The 19,152-nt window shown below is 38.1% G+C and overlaps 3 protein-coding genes across 3 annotated transcripts; 2 read left to right on the forward strand and 1 right to left on the reverse strand.

Annotated features, from left to right (window-relative positions):
• On the forward strand, positions 1–5,506 carry LOC127241034 (beta-galactosidase-like). The gene is made up of 19 exons (XM_051259916.1): positions 1–304; positions 378–473; positions 572–684; positions 770–836; positions 920–1,012; positions 1,110–1,253; positions 1,418–1,506; positions 1,584–1,689; positions 1,775–1,862; positions 2,223–2,341; positions 2,417–2,581; positions 2,662–2,837; positions 2,933–3,042; positions 3,145–3,254; positions 3,343–3,453; positions 3,526–3,636; positions 3,717–3,922; positions 4,510–4,846; positions 4,919–5,506. The coding sequence occupies exons 1-19, from the start codon at positions 155–157 to the stop codon at positions 5,027–5,029; spliced, it is 2,502 nt and encodes an 833-aa protein (XP_051115873.1). The 5' UTR covers positions 1–154; the 3' UTR covers positions 5,030–5,506.
• Positions 5,507–6,006: 500 nt separating this feature from the next.
• LOC127241047 (transmembrane 9 superfamily member 7) lies at positions 6,007–9,868 on the reverse strand. Its single transcript, XM_051259940.1, has 7 exons — positions 9,632–9,868; positions 8,650–8,814; positions 8,375–8,484; positions 8,083–8,191; positions 7,895–8,007; positions 7,538–7,688; positions 6,007–7,454 (listed from the first exon to the last, which is right to left on the reverse strand). The coding sequence occupies exons 1-7, from the start codon at positions 9,728–9,730 to the stop codon at positions 6,297–6,299; spliced, it is 1,905 nt and encodes a 634-aa protein (XP_051115897.1). The 5' UTR covers positions 9,731–9,868; the 3' UTR covers positions 6,007–6,296.
• Positions 9,869–11,035: 1,167 nt separating this feature from the next.
• On the forward strand, positions 11,036–19,104 carry LOC127241042 (protein ROOT HAIR DEFECTIVE 3-like). Its single transcript, XM_051259926.1, has 23 exons — positions 11,036–11,300; positions 12,010–12,159; positions 12,382–12,448; positions 12,526–12,628; positions 13,020–13,090; positions 13,188–13,251; positions 13,331–13,396; positions 13,505–13,552; positions 13,663–13,725; positions 13,817–13,873; positions 14,088–14,246; positions 14,332–14,400; positions 14,502–14,593; positions 15,132–15,210; positions 15,825–15,990; positions 16,293–16,417; positions 16,757–17,019; positions 17,161–17,257; positions 17,350–17,511; positions 17,700–17,804; positions 17,975–18,069; positions 18,214–18,310; positions 18,478–19,104. Exons 1-23 carry the CDS (start codon positions 11,297–11,299, stop codon positions 18,724–18,726), a joined length of 2,451 nt encoding a protein of 816 aa, XP_051115883.1. The 5' UTR covers positions 11,036–11,296; the 3' UTR covers positions 18,727–19,104.
• Positions 19,105–19,152: the final 48 nt, after the last annotated feature.

Genomic DNA, 19,152 nt, shown 5'->3' on the forward strand with positions numbered 1-19,152 from the left:
TAAAAGCAGCGGCAAGTTTGCCATTCTCAAAAATCCCCAATCCTCATTCACTGATGCTGCAGGAAAGGCCTCGATAGATAATACGCGTTTGGACATTTGTTCGTTCCTATTTAATTTGCTTTGCAGAGCTGCAATCGAGTTTTCGAAGATTGAAATGGGAAGTGCATTGCTGTTTGTGGTGTTTGTTCTGTTGATTTCTTGTGGAGAAGCTTCTGTTAGCTACGACCGTAAGGCTATTTCAGTGAATGGGAAGAAGAGGATTCTGATTTCAGGCTCCATTCACTATCCGAGAAGCACGCCCGAGGTATGTTCGACGAAATGCATCTTCTTCTAGATAATCCTCAGTTGTTCAATTATTAATTTTCTTGGTAATGTAGATGTGGCCAGATCTTATTCAGAAAGCAAAAGAAGGGGGTTTGGATGTGATTCAGACATATGTGTTCTGGAATGGGCATGAATCTGAGCCAGGAAAGGTTTGTATTGTACTGTATTACAATGTCTTAACCTAATTTTTGGGGATTCTTGAAGAAGCCTTAAATCCATAATGTTTTCGAATTCTTGTTTGTTGCAGTATTATTTTGAGGGAAGGTATGACTTGGTGAAGTTTGTGAAGCTCGTTCATCAAGCAGGGCTTTATGTTAGTCTGAGAATTGGTCCCTATGTCTGTGCTGAATGGAATTTTGGGTATGGCTGTTGAATAGAGGAAAAAAATTTCAGTTTTCTTGACAAAGTTGCAAAGTGTTGATTTTATGTTCATTCTTGGATTCAGGGGCTTTCCAGTATGGCTGAAGTATGTCCGGGGGATTGATTTTCGGACGAACAACGGTCCTTTTAAGGTCAGGCAATCGATTCGATGATGATGATCGAACTAGTGTCAGAATTTATCCTTTAATTGTTTAAATGATTTCTTTAACACCAGGCTGAGATGCAGAAGTTCACAACCAAGATTGTGAACATGATGAAATCCGAAAGACTATTCGAATCGCAAGGCGGCCCGATCATCTTATCGCAGGTAAGGGAAATGCGGGAAATGCTCACAACACTGTGAGTCAGCTCTTGTCGACATTGTTGGAGATATAATTGGATTGTTTTTGTGGGCCATCTGATAGGTTGAGAATGAATACGGACCGATGGAAAACGAGATCGGCGCGCCTGGCCGAGCATACACTCAATGGGCTGCCAAAATGGCTGTGGGGCTCAACACCGGCGTCCCGTGGATAATGTGCAAGCAAGATGATGCCCCTGATCCAGTTGTAAGCACTGCCACTTGCTCGATTTTGATGTTTAACGTTGTTCTGTGTTGTTAAGGTTTCGAATTTATTTACTGTAATTTGATCGAGCTAGGATAGTAGGTAAACTTGCATCCGTTTCTTCGTAAATTTGATTTCAACTCAATGATTTAATTTCGATTGTGTAGATCAACACTTGCAATGGATTCTATTGCGATTATTTCTCTCCGAACAAGGCTTACAAACCGAAGATGTGGACAGAAGCCTGGACTGGATGGTGAATTTAGAACACTTCTTGTGATTTTTCGAGCAAAATTTCGAGGTCGTGTGATGATTTCGTGAATCTTTTTACAGGTTTTCCGAATTCGGTGGCGCGACACCTTATCGACCGGCTGAGGATTTGGCATTCTCTGTTGCAAAGTTCATTCAGAAGGGAGGCTCCTTCATCAACTATTATATGGTACGTTAATCGTAAATCGACAATTGATAATACAGTATGATTAACAACTTATCGCTGATCATCGTTCGATGTTCTTTTCTGACAGTACCACGGAGGAACAAACTTTGGAAGGACAGCTGGTGGCCCGTTTATTACAACTAGCTACGACTACGATGCACCTCTCGACGAGTATGGTAAGCGCGCGGATGATATTACATTAGATTCCCGAAATGTGCTTTTTTGTTTATCCTCGTAGATATTTTGAGCTTGATTTATAGTATGCGAACTTTTCGAATCCATCCACGCGCTACTTGGCTTGATATGATTAAACGTAAAGTAGTGACATATATTCTCTTGTTCTTGTTTGCTTCGCCGCATCATTTGAGATTACGACTTCTCCAATTTGACCTCTATAACAGGAACTTCTTATCACTATGTTTCGACTAAAAAACAACTTATGTTATGTCCCTTCCCGACAAGACTTTTCGACGTAAAGTTCGTTTAAAACACACACATCGACAAGATCCTATTTTTTTTATTTTTTTTTCTTGCAGGACTATTGCGGGAGCCGAAATGGGGTCATCTAAAAGATTTGCACAGAGCTATAAAGCTCTGTGAGCCGGCTTTAGTATCGGCAGATCCGATCGTTACATCACTAGGACGCTCTCAGGAGGTGGCTCATCGTTCCTCCTTCGTTCGACGTACTTATTATTGTTCCAAATTTCAAATTTTTTTTCGTACAATGTAGGCGCATGTTTACAGATCAAGATCGGGAGGTTGCGCTGCTTTTCTTGCAAACTACGACCAACATTTATACGCAAGGATCTCGTTCGGGAATATGCATTACAATCTGCCTCCATGGTCTATCAGCATCCTTCCTGATTGCAAGAACACTGTTTACAACACAGCTCGGGTAAAAAAAGAAATCGTTTACTCGATTTTAAATATCTCAGTGAAGTTCATTTATACTCATCTGATTTGCACTGTTTGAAGATCGGTGCTCAAAGTTCGCAAATGAAGATGACACCGGCTACTAAAGGCTTCGCCTGGCAGTCCTACAATGAAGAGACGGCATCATCATACGGCGAGAACTCATTCACAGTGTCGGGATTACGGGAGCAGATAAATACCACGAGAGATAACACCGATTATCTGTGGTATTCTACGGAGTAAGTGTTTGTTTGGTAATCAGCAAAAAACTGAGCATCTAAATGAATCTATGCTGTATTTCTCCGTTTCTTGATGTTTATTGTCTCGTCTTCAGCGTAAGGATCGATCCTAGGGAAGGGTTTCTAAGAGGCGGCAAGTGGCCTGTTCTTACAGTCTTATCCGCTGGACATGCATTGCATGTATTCATCAACGGGCAGCTATCCGGTGAGCAAGAAAACTATCTGTCGATTTATACGATAGTATGATCTACGAATCCTCAATGTTATTACAATATAGTGAATGCATGGATTCGATTATCTCTTGCAGGAACTACCTACGGAAGTCTAAGTAGCCCCAAAATAACTTTCAATCGGGGCGTAAATCTAAGAGCTGGAATCAACAAGATATCTCTGTTGAGCATCGCTGTTGGTCTCCCGGTTCGTCCCACTTTCCCTTACATCGTATGCGCCGCGCCCGGTTCTTGCGCAATACACGATATTTACTGCTTTTTTGTCGCGAGCGCAGAACGTCGGTCCACATTTTGAAAGGTGGAATGCCGGAATCCTCGGACCAGTGAAGCTCGGCGGTCTCAACGAAGGGACGAGAGACTTGACGTGGCAAAAATGGACGTACAAGGTTGTTATTACAGCTTTCGAAACCAACTTCTCACCGGCATTGCTTTCTAAATTGCTGTTTCGTTTTCGACAGATTGGTCTAAAGGGAGAAGCTTTGAGTCTTCATTCACTCAGCGGAAGCTCTTCGGTTGAATGGCTCCAAGGTTCCCTCGTCGCTCAAAGGCAACCGTTAACTTGGTACAAGGTCGGTACTTTTCTCGATTGATTATCTTAATGTGTTCGAAGCTCCCGTATCTTGAGACTTGATTGTTTCGTTTTTATCAGACGACTTTCAATGCACCCGGCGGAAACGAGCCATTGGCGCTAGACATGGATACGATGAGTAAAGGTCAGGTGTGGATCAATGGCCAAAGTATCGGGCGTTATTGGAATCAGTACAAAGCATCGGGCAACTGCGGCGCCTGCAACTACGCGGGATGGTTCACCGAGAAGAAATGCTTAAGCAACTGTGGAAAGGCTTCTCAAAGATGGTACGATAAATAGTCGATTACTTATAACATACTTGTGACTTGAAAAGTCTACCCTATTCTACATAATTAAACATCTTTATCATTTTAGTCCTATAACTGAAATATGTCTCAAGTTAGTCCCGTAAGTGAAAATTTTCCGCAGTTTTAGTCCTCCGGTGAGCCATGCAAGCATCTCCGGTGCTGGAGGACTAAAACTGCAAAATTTTTTCACTGGGACTACTTTGCGACATATTCAAATTATAAGACTAAAATGATAAAATTGTCTAGCTACGGGACTAGTTTGCGACAGACTTCTTTTACAAGACAAATGATAAAAGGTCTAGTTACAAATTAGTTTACAATAGACTCCAGTTACAAAGACTAAAATGATAAAAAGATCCATTTACGGGACGGAAAACAGTTCATTAGAGAAAATATTGTTCTCAATGTTTTCTAAAACCCAAATCTCGTGTATTTTCTAAATTACGAGGGAGAATAGTGCAGATTTTTCACACTGTTGCCTCCTCGATCTTATATTTCCCAATTTCTTCGCTTTTATAGACAAAATGCGGCTAATTGAGCATGGAACCGTATTCGTTTTATTACAGGTACCATGTCCCTCGATCATGGCTGTACCCGACGGGGAATCTGTTGGTCGTGTTCGAGGAGTGGGGAGGGAATCCGGCGGGAATCTCGTTGGTGAAACGGGAAGTATCGAGCGTGTGCGCCGACATCTACGAGTGGCAGCCGACCTTGATGAATTGGCAAATGCAAGCTTCCGGGAAGGCGAACAAACCGTTGCCCCCGAAAGCGCACCTCTCGTGCGCGGCTGGTCAGAAGATCTCGTCGATAAAGTTTGCTAGCTTCGGGACGCCGCAGGGAACCTGCGGCGGGTATCGGGAGGGAAGCTGCCACGCGTTCCATTCATACGACGTTTTCCAACGGGTATGTTTACATTGAAACTCCCGGCATTGCGAGTTGTTGGCGTTGTCTGACTGTTTTGACTTGTTCTTGCAGTACTGTATCGGGCAGCAGTCGTGCACGGTGCCTGTTGCTGCTGCGATATTTGGCGGCGACCCGTGTCCGAAGATCATGAAGAAACTGTCTGTGGAGCTCGTCTGCAGCTAAACGGGTAAGAATTCGCCGGAAAACAATTATCCGGTTGAATTCCGGCGAGGGGCTTAGATATATACATATATATATATATTATATACACAATTGGTAATGGTATCCAATCCAATTGGTATTTGTTGTGGGCATTGTTGGGTGAAGTTGTACATAAATATATTATATATACAACACACCACATCTAGCAAAGCCCCCCATATATGGTAGTAATAATTATTGTAGTTATTGGAGATGATGTTGTCATATGTGGTTTAGAGAGAGAAAGGGGGTTTAAATTAATGGGGTATGAGAAAGCACATCGAGATGATAGGGATGAATCCAAGTGCTTTTCATTCCATTCCATGTCAATCTATTGTTGGTTAGAAAATTCAAGATTCTTTCTTGGATATGTATGTTATGTCTATGTAATGATATTTCTTTGTCAATAAAGCAATCATTTCATTGCTTTAGCCTTATAGATGAAGATATTTATGTCAATATTTTAGTACTTAGAGTTGCAATTTGGAGTTCTTTGCCTTAATCTTTTGGGCCAAATATTGTTTCTCTTAAAATGACCAACAATTAGAACAATTCTTTGTTTGCATGGGGAATAATAAAATTACATACAATTGATAGTGTACTAATTAGCATTATGCTGAAAATATTACAAACATATAATAGACAATACAGATTGTTCAGTGTGTTGGTATGTATTGTCTGTTATATTTTATATGTTATCTTTATTTTGTGTGTGTTGAACTATGCTAATAAATCTTGTGTTCTGAAATTTGTTTGTTGTACTCTAAAAGGGTTTAGGGTTCATATTCAACCTATTTTCAATCCCAAATTTGGTTACTCCCCAAACAAAACCTAAAACAGTCCAAAAATACAACCAAGACACATTGTTTGCAGAAACTTATGTCATAAATTAGGTTGCAGATACCTACTAAGATTACAACACTAATGCACACAACTATGATCATAAAATTAGGTAAAAATTGAATAAACATGTTGCATAAAGATGAATGCTCATTAATTAAAAACAAACAAAACAAAACAAAATATTGAGTATGTATGTATGCAAGCATTTTGAAGCCATAGAAAGATCACTAAAATAGTTCCAATTGTACAATCTCTGCCATCTATCAGAATCATTTCTAATTTTTACAGATTTAAAAGCTTAGAGAGAGAGAGAGAGAGAGAGGTACCTGATGATTGCAATTATCTGGAGAGAGAGACAGACAAGGAAAGAGGTGTCCCTTTTGATTGTAACTCCATTATACAAAATTCAGTCGATCTTAACGGACGAATAGATCTTTCGGACGAACCAGAAGCAAGCATAGAAGCCGATGGTCCCAGTCAGCACGAAGAAAGCATACGACGCAATCATCATGTAGCCAAAGTACAAAATCCCGGATACGAATTTCGTGATTTCCAGCTTGGTGAAGAAGTAGAAAATGGAGTACAGAAAAAGGTAGAGCGCAGAGGATCCAGCAGTCAGGTAGGCTCTCCACCACCAGTTATAGTCTTCGCTGCACAACTGGAAATAGCAGAGAACGATCGTTATCTCTGCACATGTGATTATCAAGATCACAAAGACGATGAAGAGGAAGCCGAAAATGTAATAGAACTGGTTCAGCCAGATTGATGTAAGGATGAAGAACAATTCGATGAAAACAGCACCAAATGGTAGAATGCCTCCAATGAGCACAGAAAATGTCGGTTGCATGTACCAAGCCTGTTCAGGTATCTGCCTCGGGATTTTATTGGTCTTCACAGGATCTTCAATGGCAGGCTTTTTGAAACCCAAATAACTACCAACGAATACCAAGGGCACCGATATTCCAAACCACAAGCACACAAGAGCAAACATTGTGCCAAAGGGTACAGCTCCGGATGATTTTTCTCCCCATATCAGAGCATTCAGCACAAAGAAGATGGTAAACAGGATACCTGGGAACATAAAGGCAGTTTTTAAGGTATTCCTCTTCCATTCCGTGCCCTTAAACATTTTGTACAGCCGAGCCGAAGAATATCCACCGAGCAATCCCATAAAAACCCATAGCAGAACCATGGCTGTCATAAGCCCCCCGCGGTTGGATGGTGAGAGGAACCCGAGTAATGCAAATATCATCGTAACCAGCGTCATTGCAAAGATCTGAACTCCAGTGCCCACATAAACACACAGCAAACCATAGTTTATGGGTGCCCTGAATACATCTCCATGAAGAAGTTTCCATCCTGTTTCTTCTTGAGCTTCATCTTGGGTTTCCAGTTGGTTATAGTTCGCAATATCTTTATACAAGGTCCGCATCATTATCATCGCAACCATCCCAGAAAGGAAGAGAACGATCATCAAAGAATTGATGATTGAAAACCAATGAATTTGATCATCATTCATGAGTAGATAGGTATCCCACCGTGATGCCCACTTAATATCACTTTCCTGAGATGAGATTGTACGGTTATTTTAGAAGGAAAAGCACAATCTGGTAAAGACTAACAAAATTTTAGCCATGAAAAAGGTACCTTGAAAGTAACATCATAACTGAATACAATGTCCTTCCCAGATTCCACTTCCTGTGGAACAGCTCCTCCTTGTACTAGATTTTTTGTGTTTTGGTTGCACGTTGTCACCTTAGGATTTTTCTCATCCCACTCCTTGTACTCGTGCTTAATGCTATTGGGTAAATATGATATTAGCCCGAAGTTAGAGAAAACAAATATTCAAATCTTCTATAAAAATAAAGCCCTCGAAGCATTCAATGTTTTAGGTTGAAAATGTTTGCGCATGACGAAATCTATGCTCACATCATCATAAAGAAATTTCTGAGGACAGTTGGTAAATGCAAAGGAAATTAGTTCACTTCCATAAAAACAGCAGACCTGATCGGAGAAACTTCAAAGCCAACAATTCGGGCAGAATTAGATTCGGTATCTTCATGATACATAACTCTGAAGCTTAAGTGGTTGTGAATAAAATATTTCTCCTCTTTGCTCTGGAAACAAAGCCCATAATTCAACAAAAGGAAAAGCACACAATTCTTCAAGAACACTGAAAAAATGTAACTAACCCCAGCGTAATTCCCCTTGAAACCAACACGAAAACCATGCTCATAAGTTTTTGACGGATTTCCATCTCGCCTTTGTCTAAGTACAGCTACTGGAAGATTATCCAGAATCCTGTTTGCAGGTTTAAATGTTAGCTACTACAGAAAACTGAGAACTACTTACTAAAGTTCACCAAAATGTTCGACATTGAGGCATTATTAGCATGACAAGAACATTAGATGAGGAAGATAAGAATGAAGAAAACATCCTGTAAATAACCCAACACGAATGAAGGTAAGTCGATCGTGTGCTTACATATTGACTCTGTATTCATCATCAATCTTTTCCTTAAAATCCTTGGCACTTTGAGCATCGAGAGTATGTTTGCAAGCCACTGTGCAGGATTTTTCTTCCCTCATGCGAAACTAGTATTACCCAAAAATATATATATACACACACACACACATATAGACACTGCTGTAAGAAGATGCATAACAAAGGGATGGGGTGGGAGAGGGGCTGACACCACACATACAAAGGAAATATAAAGGAAGCATGTCTAATTAGATTGTGTTTTTGTGGACACTCACAGTATAGACAGAATTCTCTATGCGGTCACCACGGAGGACTTCTCCCAAGTTTTCAGCAACATTCATGATTTTTTTGGGCTTACAGTATTTTAGAAAATAGTAATCATATGGAAGTTGTGTCTTGGTAGAAGACAGCTTGTTCACTTTCACTTGGAGTTCGTCACCCTGTTACGAAAGTAGACAACAATACATGTGAGTAGAACCACAAATCACTTCACAAGCCAAATAAAACTTCCAATTCATTTTAGGGTAACTAAGAAACATGCTGAGCAGCAAAAAGGCTAACAACAACCAGTTATATTGCACAGAATTAAATATACTACAATACACTGGTGCACATGAAAAACAAATATGATCATAATAAGATTTCTTTTCTCCTACTCCATCTCAAACATCTAGAACAACATAATTTTCAATTTCAATCAGCACTTCCTACATTATATAGTGAAGGAGATCATTCCATCATGCTTGTGTCCCAAAACCACCATTAGCAGTCAATATATATATAAGGATCACACTTTCGTATCATCATAGGCCAAAACCGTGCAGAAATTGTCACTCGCACATAACAAATGCATATAAAATTTAATTTTGCAAACAGAAATGTAAGCGCAGCAACACGCAGCAACTTTAGAACTCTAAGAAATATATACTAGTGCCACAGCAAGTGATAATTTCGCATCGATCATTCACATTACGATAATCAGTACAGCTAAATGAATTAGAAAACGAACACAAATGGATCAAAGACACGTTTCGCATATATTCATAACCCACGCCGGCATTAAACATGCATCCGCGCAACAATCACCGCCTAAATCATTGGAACAAGCCACAGATCTTCATCAATAATCACAAGATAACAAAAAAAATCGCATTGAAATCCCAACACAGAGCTCATCGTCCTCCAATTGGAACAAATATCACTAGATTAGCTCGTAATCAGCAAATACTGAGTTTGCAAAGCAGAAACCAAATGTACCCGCGAAAAATCGCGAGGCGCCACTCCTGGGAGATAGAACGAATAAGCGGATGAACATAAGAAAAGGAAGCAGACACCAACGGTAGCCGCCGGACCCATGATTCGATTCCCGATCCAAATTCAGCAGCTACAGAGTTGTGTGCGCTGAAAATGGGTTTTTTTTTTTTTTTTGCTTCGTCTACGGCAGAAGAAGATTCAAGAAGGAAACGCCATAAGTCGCAAGTTCCAGAAACGCGACTTCACGGAAGCATTCCTTCTCAATTACATACGGCGCGTTTGCTCACAAATAAACAATCGGTATTTATTTTTTGCTTCGTGTTTTGGTATTTTTTTTTTAAGAAAAGAAAATACGAGTATCATTTCGGTATTGTATTATTTTTAATAAAAATATATTAAAGTATTATATCATCTTGTTTTTTTATATATTTTTAAAAATATTAGTATTATATTAAAATTAAATATAAATAAAATAAAAAAAAGACTAAATAATTAGTATTGTGTGATAAAAGAGAATTGATATATTATAAGTTGTACGAGTATTTTTAATGTTAATAAAAAATACAATTATTAAAATAAATTGATAATTTATTATCAAGAAGAATCAAAATAAAATAATAAATAGATTGTTAAGAAAGATGAAGTATTAAATATGATATGCTATTATTTATAATCAGAGCAATCTCTGATTTTTTTGGATTTGAGTAAAAATAAATTATAGGTCCTATAAATATATTATTAAAATAATATAATTGATTGACATTGAATTAACTGTACGGCATGATGTAAGATAGAAAAATATAGACAACTATTCAATTTGAAAAAATGAGACGAAACAATGTTAGTTAAAAAAAATAAATATATATATATAATTACTAAAAAAATATAAATTACAAATTAAAATTTAATAATAATAATAATAATAATAATAATAATAATAATAATAATAATAATGATGAGTAATATTTTAAAATTTAAGTCATTTATTAATTAAGAGCTTGACCCGTAGTTCACCCTACTGCTGAAAGCCCCCTGTTTATAACATAGGATTTCATCTAAGCCTCGGACCATTTTCTTTCGATGGAGGCTATCATTGGACGGCGTGACTCACCGCTGGTGGCTCGCGGGCCGTATAATTTTAAACTGTAAATAGGACGGCTGGGCGGCTTGGTGGGCACCCACGCCATGCCGCCGTCACACCGACTCAGATAGCCGCCACGTCACCATTCTTTTTCCTTTTCCTTTTTTGGGTATTTCGATTGTAATAAGTAAATACTCAATAAAATTTTATTTTAATAAATAATAGTAAAAGAAAATCTAGATTATAATGGAAAATAGTAGTACTAATAAAATAGATTTATTGGAGTATTTATTTATTATAGTCACCACTGTAAAGCTCTTCAAGACTTCAATCCCCAAAATTCACCGAGCCTCCTGTAGTCTACACCACAATAAGATTTTTAATTAAAATCAGCAAAAACCCTAATAATTTCCCCCCTTTTGTTGTTATTTATTTGTTGCTTAATCGACTGAATCGACTTTTTTCCAGACACAGGGAATATCGCTGGATTGAGGTCACCTGCTCCGATTCCATCTTTCGGTTCCAATTTGGTATTTCTATCTCAATCTCCGGCGACCTACCGCCGTCGATCGGACTTTGGCTTCACCATGGGTGCGATGCGGAATCCGATCTGTTATTATCTGAACTAGTTATTCAGTTTTTTATTTGTTAATTACATGATTTGTTTTGCAGTTATTGTTAGGAGTTAGGTGTAGGCAACCAGTATTGGAACGTTACTTCATTCCTCTTGTTATGTAGTGCTTTAGTTGATTATCAGTTTCCTGATTCAATTTCGTCGATTTTCTTTTCTGTTTGGTGAAATGATTGGTTGAATTCGTATTCGATCGGCTCACTTGGATATGATTATGCTTCTGAAATGTCCTTCGTAATAGGCAAATCTTACATTAGATAAGTTTTTTTCTAAGTAATGATGACTAGGACTTCAAGTTTTGAAACCAACTTTTTGCTTGAATTGGATAGTTTTTTTTAACTTCCCTAGGGTTTTAGGGGAAATGTTCGAGACATTATTTGTAAATTTGTTTCGGGACTTTAAGCAGATGCCTGGAAAAAAGTTTTATTATGTTATTGTTAGGGCCTTTTTCTTGTTTGATATTGATCAGATATTTGGTCTTAGCATTGCATTTCCTTTTGTTTTTCCGCCATTTTTCACTCAATTGTGTCATTTCTTGCTGTTTATGCGAACTATGTTTATTCGTAAGGAATGGTTAACTTTGTTGTGTTTATTCTGAGGTAAATGGTTTAGTAGACGTTATCTCTGCTTCTAATACTAATTTTACTTCTATTTTATAATTTTGTCTAGATGTTAAAGATCATTGTTGTTCAACTCACCTCATAGATGGGGATGGTACATTTAATGTTGCCGGGATCGACAATTTTATTAAAGAAGTGAAACTTGCAGAGTGTGGGCTTTCGTATGCAGTTGTAGCAATCATGGGTCCCCAGAGTAGTGGTATGTAATCTTAATTGCAAACATAGTTTTTCACTTCCAGGTGTACTGGATATTGGTCAGCATGAGTGGGGCTTACTCTTTATATGACCGTTACATTTCCAGCAACTAAAACCCCTCGTTTTTCCATCATATGGGTTATGATATTCACCCTGTGCTAATTGGTGCTGCCAAATTCCTTCCACCAATATTTTTGTTTAAATCCAATTAATGGTTTTTTTGCAGGGAAGAGTACCTTGTTGAATCATTTGTTTGGTACTAATTTCAGAGAAATGGATGCTTATAAGGGGAGGTATGCCTCTCTTGGATCTGCTGTTATATTTGTCCCTTGTTTGACTGTAAAAAATGCTGAAAGTTTGAAGCTGCCAGGTCGCAAACCACAAAGGGTATATGGTTGGCACATTGTGTTGGTATTGAGCCTTGCACTCTTGTAATGGATTTGGAGGGAAGCGATGGAAGAGAAAGAGGAGAGGTGTCATATTCTTTCTATTACATTATTATGTTTGATTTGGCATTTCACGATTCATCATCTGCATGAGAGGCCTTCCTCAGAGATGTCTTCTAACTCAATTCTCGACCTAGCTCCCCCGGAATGTTTAATGTCAATCCTTTTTTTAAGACTCTACCTTCTTCTCTGTGAATGTTACTTTTTATTTTTATTTTGTTCGGTGATACTGAATGTTACTATCCTTATTTTCATTCTTCTGAAGGGTTGGCGGCATTTGGAACATATATGTTAGTCTTTCGATTGTGTGATTCTCTGGACTTATTATGAAAATATATAAGTGAATTCCACTGACTACTTTTAATGAAGTGAAATTTTTCGTTTTGTTTAAGTGATGCTAATTGTTTCTCATTTACAGGATGATACTGCATTTGAAAAGCAGAGTGCACTCTTTGCACTTGCAGTTTCTGACATAGTGCTTATAAACATGTATGGTTCTTGCAATGCCTGATCTCATATTTGTTGTTATTAAGTTGTTTATCTTGCTTAGTTTTGAGAAGCTCTCTTGGAAAAATGTTATGTTCAGGTGGTGCCATGATATTGGGCGTGAGCAAGCTGCAAATAAACCACTCTTGAAAACTGTGTTTCAGGTTATCTGTCTTTTGTAATAGTACACTCGTTTGCTCTTAGCAGAGTAAGTAGTTTCTGATTTTTGTTGCTTATGAACAGGTTATGATGAGATTATTCAGTCCTCGTAAGACCACTTTAATGTTTGTTATTCGTGATAAGACAAGGGTATGCGTTTTATGTTCCAGTTGATACTTTACAATAGTATTGTATTTGTCCTTTTGAAATTGCTATTCATATGCTGACACATGTCCGTTTATGGTTTCATGGCTGCAGACGCCTTTGGAAAACTTGGAGCCCATTTTGAGAGAAGATATTCAGAAGGTACTTTAGATGCACACATCTTCCTTTGCGTATAGCTGAGTGAAATTTCTGTTGGTTTCTAAGTGGTCCTCTGTTCTACTTTTTTTGTTTTTCTGCCTCCCATTCTGAAGATTTGGGATTCTGTTCCTAAGCCACAAGCTCACAAGGAAACTCCACTAAGTGAATTTTTCAATGTAAGGTGTTTCAAACCAATCAATTTTATCCTACCTTTGAATGTGCTCTGGAACTTAAACGGTGCTTTTCTTCTAAATAATGTGGTGGCAGGTTGAAGTTGTGGCTCTGTCTAGTTACGAAGAGAAGGAAGAACAATTTAAAGAGCAGGTTCTTGTTCTTGTTCTGAAATGTACAAAGTTGTGCTCATATACTTTTAAATGGCTGTCCCTTGAAGGAGTCTGTTTCATTATTTACCCATTTATGCATTTGTGTTTTTTTCTTTCTTTCTAATGGAGAATCATGGACACTCTGTATCACTATATTTGCTCTTAGATGCGTTTGTGATTTTTATTGCTTTGCATTTTTATTTTTATTTTTGTAGGTGGCAGGTCTAAGACAAAGGTTTTTCCATTCTATTGCACCTGGTGGGCTTGCAGGGGACAGACGTGGTGTGGTCCCTGCTTCTGGCTTTGCATTTAGTGCTCAACAAATATGGAAGGTCATTAAGGAAAACAAGGACCTTGATCTCCCTGCACACAAGGTTTTGAACTAAATATCTATTTCAAATCCATAAGTGAACTGTAAAAGATGTTCTTCACTAATGCATAATCTGGTTAAATGTGTAGGTTATGGTTGCAACTGTACGCTGTGAAGAGATAGCTAATGAGAAATTCTCCTCTTTTGTGGAAAATGAGGTACTTGTCTGATGGTATTGATCCCTATTTGGTTTCAGGAGAGTACTTCTGAGAGATTATTTTAACTGTTTGTATTGGATCATTCTATTGTATATATTCAGGAGTGGCGCCTGATAGAAGAGAAGGTTCAATCTGAGCCAGTGCCTAAGTTTGGAAGGAAGCTCACGTCAATTCTTGATATTTGCCTATCAGAGTAAGTGAGGTTTCTGTGGGTCATGATGATACCTTCATTGCATATAACTACATCAAGAATCAATCAACGCACCATTTTAAAGAACTACGCTAATTAACAGGGATTTGCTCCATAAAATAATAATGTACGAGGTGTTCAAATTTTGAATTATAAGTACTCTGATTTCTATCTTGGAGGATATATGAGTTTTAGTTTGATAGATTTTAGGCTATTCTTCTTCCATTGTTACTTTGGGGAAGTGAATTGAGTTTCTTAATCAGGCCATTATAAAAAAGGGAAAAGAACGAAAAAGAATGGGAGACTAATCCATCTGCTCTCATTTCTGTTTTTGTTATGGCTTTAAGTTTCACGTTTTATGTTTGGATATCTTGATGAATGCGCATGATGAATAATTATAATTTGTCAAGGGAAGATTGCAGTACATATCAGTGTGTGAATCATGCATCTTCTTATGTTGCAATTTAGTTAACCATTGTTGCACTAAATACCTGTTTTCTTACATGTGCACCTGTTGTTTTCTATTCTCTAATCTGAATAGGTATGATGCTGAAGCAACATTTTTTGATGAGGGTGTCCGATCTTCAAAACGAAAGCAGTTGGAAGAGAAACTCCTGCAAGTAATTACTTATTAATTCTATGCTAATGTTCTGAATGTCATGTTTTAGAACATTAATATTGTTAAAAGTCTTTTATTTTGAATGGCAATCATAATGTATTTTTAAAACGCCAATAGAATGTAGATTATAAGCTTTAATTGAGCACTTAATGAGCTGTATACTTGCATCTCAATATCACTAGTCAATGGTGTGAGGCCAAAGGTGTTGAACAGGAAATTCTGATTTTGAACTGTTAAGATTGCCTAACATGTACTGCAAGAAGCAAGAGCTGTTTTGTCCTATCATCTCTATGGTACTTAATAGTGTAATAAGCAAATTCTGAAGAAAACACTTATACATGAGAGGAGTTTTGCTCCCTCTGGATTTTGTTTAGTTTTTGTGTCTTTGAACTGTGGGCATTCTAACAATTGACGCTGTAGTTGCGTTTTTCTCTGTCATCCACGTGCAATTTAGAAATGCTATGAAGTTATCCTTATTCTCTTGTCACTAACATGAGTTAATGATGCCCATTTTTGGTGGGGATGGGTGGGATTAGGGGTAGGTCATACATATTGAATATAGTTTTAAATTCTTTTCTACTTCTTTATGCTTATTTCTCTCTTCTGTTGTTTTAGCTTGTCCTACCATCTTATCAACTCATGTTGGGACACATTCGCTCTGGAACCTTGGGTAGATTCAAGGAAGCATTTGATATTGCCTTGAATGAGGGTAAAGGGTTTTCTGCTGCAGCACGCAATTGCACGGAGTATTATATGTCAAAGTTTGATGAAGCATCTGCAGGTATACTTCATCACTCTCCTTCTCTATTATTATCTGGGCACTAGAACAAATATTTTGCATCAACATCAATATGTTCCTTAGAGTAACCATCTAAAAGAGCACTTCAAAGGGGAATGTGGTGCCTGTTGTCTTATCCTTGTATTTGGTTCTTCGAATGTAACTCATGGGCTTCAACCTTTAGTGGCCAGAGAAAACTTTTTATAATGAAATGTTGAATTCATGTTATTGTTGGTGGCTGATGCATAGGATAGAGCACAATGACCAATTATAGCAGCTGAGTTTGAAAGTTGACTAATTTTCAGATGTGCACATTGGTCAAGCAAGTTGGGATTCCTCTAAAGTAAGGGATAAGCTTAGGCGTGATATAGATGCACATATTGCTGCAGTCCGTGAAGCCAAGCTGGCTGAACTTACATCTGTGTATGAGGTATGAGAAATTATTTTGCTTATATTCCTCTTGGGGGGGGTCATTTCAAGCACAGGGCTTTCTTCGCTAATATTCTTTTCAGCTGTAAGAATGCAGAAGGGAAGATGATCTTCAATTAAGAAATTTATTGATCAAGTGATTAGTTTTCCCTAGGCAGGGGCCTGGACGGGTTCAGGACAGGTCCCGAGTCCAAAATTTTTCTGACCGGGATGTCTTGTGTCCTGCAAAACCCACACTGTTGCCATATCCCTAGCTTTCCTACACAAGCAAAAATAGTTAGCTATCTAAAGATTTATGTTTTATTTTTATATTGATGTCTTTTGTACTGATAAATGGCAGAAAAAATTGCATGAAGCCTTAGCCGGGCCTGTTGAAGCTTTATTGGATGGAGCCAGTGATGATACATGGCCATCAATAAGAAAACTTCTCCATCGCGAGACTGATGCAGCAGTTAGTGGGCTTTCTAGTGCACTATCTGGTTTTGAAATGGATGAGGTAGCAAGGGATAAAATGATTTCGAGGTTGGAGGATTACGCTAGAGGAGTAGTGGAAGCAAAAGCCAAAGAAGAGGCTGGAAGGGTTTTGATGCGTATGAAAGACAGGTGCTGATTTTTTTATTTTTATATATTTACTTTGATTATATCATGGCCCTGAAAAAAAAACCATATATGTGTCTATATGTTGATTTATAAATCTCTATTAACGCTTCTATTTATGGAAACTTACCGGTCTATTACTGGCAGGTTTTCTACATTATTCAGTCGTGATTCCGATTCCATGCCACGTGTCTGGACAGGAAAGGAAGATATTCGTGCAATTACCAAAACTGCACGCTCTTCGGTATGATACTCTTTTCTATTTGTTTTGATGGGATATTGAATCTCTTATGGAATATGAATTATTTCTTCCTTGTGTTTCTGTATTGTTTGTAGTCTTTAAAGCTACTGTCTGTGCTCGCTGCTGTTCGTCTGGATGACCATACTGCTGATTCTATAGAGAATACATTGTCCCTTGCTCTCATTGATCCAAAAAGTGGTGCTGCTGGCAGTAGAAGTGTCTCAGGGGATCCTCTTGCGTCGAGTAGTTGGGATGAGGTATATAGTTCATTCAGTAATTAATAACAATATTGCTTTTCATACAAATTATTTTGCACCAACGCTAGTCATTTATGTCAAGTTCTTGGGGTTGATCTGGAGCATAAAACTTGTCAACTTTTACATATCTCTTTGTACTGTGTATGTTGTACTCATTCTTAGTACGTGGTTGAAACCCTACCCCCCAGGTTCCGCCATCCAAAACCTTGTTATCTCCAGTCCAATGCAAGTCGTTGTGGAGGCAATTTAATATTGAGACAGAGTATGTTGTTAGTCAAGCCATTGCTGCTCAGGTACACACTTCTGTACATATAATAATGCATTGGGAAATATTGGTGCATTTTACAGTTCTTGTTGTATGGAATTATGGATCGATAATATTCTTTTCACAAGTGACATTCATGTGTGTGGAATTGACGATCTCTAGATGCTTTCGATAACTCTAAATCTTTTCCATTTTCAGGAGGCTAGCAAGAGAAATAACAACTGGATGCCACCTCCATGGGCAATTGTTGCATTGGTGGTTTTGGGTTTTAACGAGTTTATGACCCTTTTAAGGTATTTAATCATTTTTATTGTTGCTGCTTTAGTCTTGCGACACCACTATTTTCGTTTTCTAATTTTATTCTGTTTTCTGAGCGTCCCCCTTGTAAATTATTTGGCTTTGCTTGTCAACTTGCTGATGCTTCCTTCTTTTGACAGAAACCCTTTGTATTTGGGCGTCATATTTGTTGCTTTTCTGCTTATAAAAGCCCTTTGGGTGCAATTGGACGTCTCAGGCGAATTCCGAAATGGAGCTGTAAGTAATATATATATGTATTTACTCCTAGTTTGCAAGCTCTGAAAAAGTTGGAATTGATATATTTGAAAACTTTCCGGCACAGAAAGGCCTCCTAGTTCGTAGATTGATTAATTTTATTGCTCTCTGAATTTTAATCTCCTCTCTCTTTTTCTAATGGCATACAGCTTCCGGGAATTCTCTCCCTGTCCACGAAATTCCTCCCAACCGTCATGAACCTTCTAAGGAAACTAGCCGAAGAAGGACAAAAGCCGGGCAACCCTGATCCTCAACACAACCCGCCAGCCCCGGTAAAGACCTTACACAGCGGTACACATGACCATTCTAATCTCTCATCTAGCGCTTCCTCTGAAGTAATATCGTCAGAAAATGGAACCGAGTACTCGAGTCCCTCTACCAACAACAGAGTCCAGTGAGCTCTCATTAGCCACCCAACCCTCTTATTTGTCCAGGTATAACTCCTACACTTGTTGGGGTCAAATTGTACCAGAAAGGAAGGGATATATATCATTGAGAAGGATCTATATTTAAATGTCGACGACCAGGGTGTGTGTTGCCTTAGAAATTATTCATCTCTCTTCCTCTTCTTGCTTCTATATATATAGTTTTTGTGTTTAATGGTGTTTTATGATTGTGATTTCACATCTTGTTTCAGTTTTGTATCATTAGAGGTTGTGAATGTGAATGTGAATGTGAATGTGAATGATTCCAGTATTCTATGTATTTTTATTTTATGATACTGGGAATTTTATGACCCCATCCATCTATTTAAAGCAGAGAATTGTTATTTATTATTGTGGCTGGCAGACACAGATCCTCCTTATGCCTTATAAATCTGTGGT

The sequence above is a fragment of the Andrographis paniculata genome, unplaced genomic scaffold, assembly GCF_009805555.1.
Source record: "Andrographis paniculata isolate CXL003 unplaced genomic scaffold, ASM980555v1 Contig18END, whole genome shotgun sequence".
Taxonomy (NCBI): Eukaryota; Viridiplantae; Streptophyta; class Magnoliopsida; order Lamiales; family Acanthaceae; genus Andrographis; species Andrographis paniculata.

What these genes read in the sequence shown, in the direction of transcription:
- LOC127241034 (XM_051259916.1), top strand. Translation starts at nt 155, where the DNA reads ATGGGAAGTGCATTGCTGTTTGTGGTGTTTGTTCTGTTGATTTCTTGT. An exon ending in ATGAATCTGAGCCAGGAAAG is followed by an intron (nt 474 to 571) that starts GTTTGTATTGTA and finishes TGTTTGTTGCAG; the next exon opens with TATTATTTTGAGGGAAGGTA. An exon ending in CGAACAACGGTCCTTTTAAG is followed by an intron (nt 837 to 919) that starts GTCAGGCAATCG and finishes CTTTAACACCAG; the next exon opens with GCTGAGATGCAGAAGTTCAC.
- LOC127241047 (XM_051259940.1), bottom strand. Translation starts at nt 9,730, where the DNA reads ATGGGTCCGGCGGCTACCGTTGGTGTCTGCTTCCTTTTCTTATGTTCA. An exon ending in TTTGAAGTTTCTCCGATCAG is followed by an intron (nt 7,689 to 7,894) that starts GTCTGCTGTTTT and finishes TTTACCCAATAG; the next exon opens with CATTAAGCACGAGTACAAGG. An exon ending in GTTATGATGTTACTTTCAAG is followed by an intron (nt 7,455 to 7,537) that starts GTACCTTTTTCA and finishes ATCTCATCTCAG; the next exon opens with GAAAGTGATATTAAGTGGGC.
- LOC127241042 (XM_051259926.1), top strand. An exon ending in TTGATCTCCCTGCACACAAG is followed by an intron (nt 14,247 to 14,331) that starts GTTTTGAACTAA and finishes TTAAATGTGTAG; the next exon opens with GTTATGGTTGCAACTGTACG. An exon ending in TGGAAGAGAAACTCCTGCAA is followed by an intron (nt 15,211 to 15,824) that starts GTAATTACTTAT and finishes CTGTTGTTTTAG; the next exon opens with CTTGTCCTACCATCTTATCA.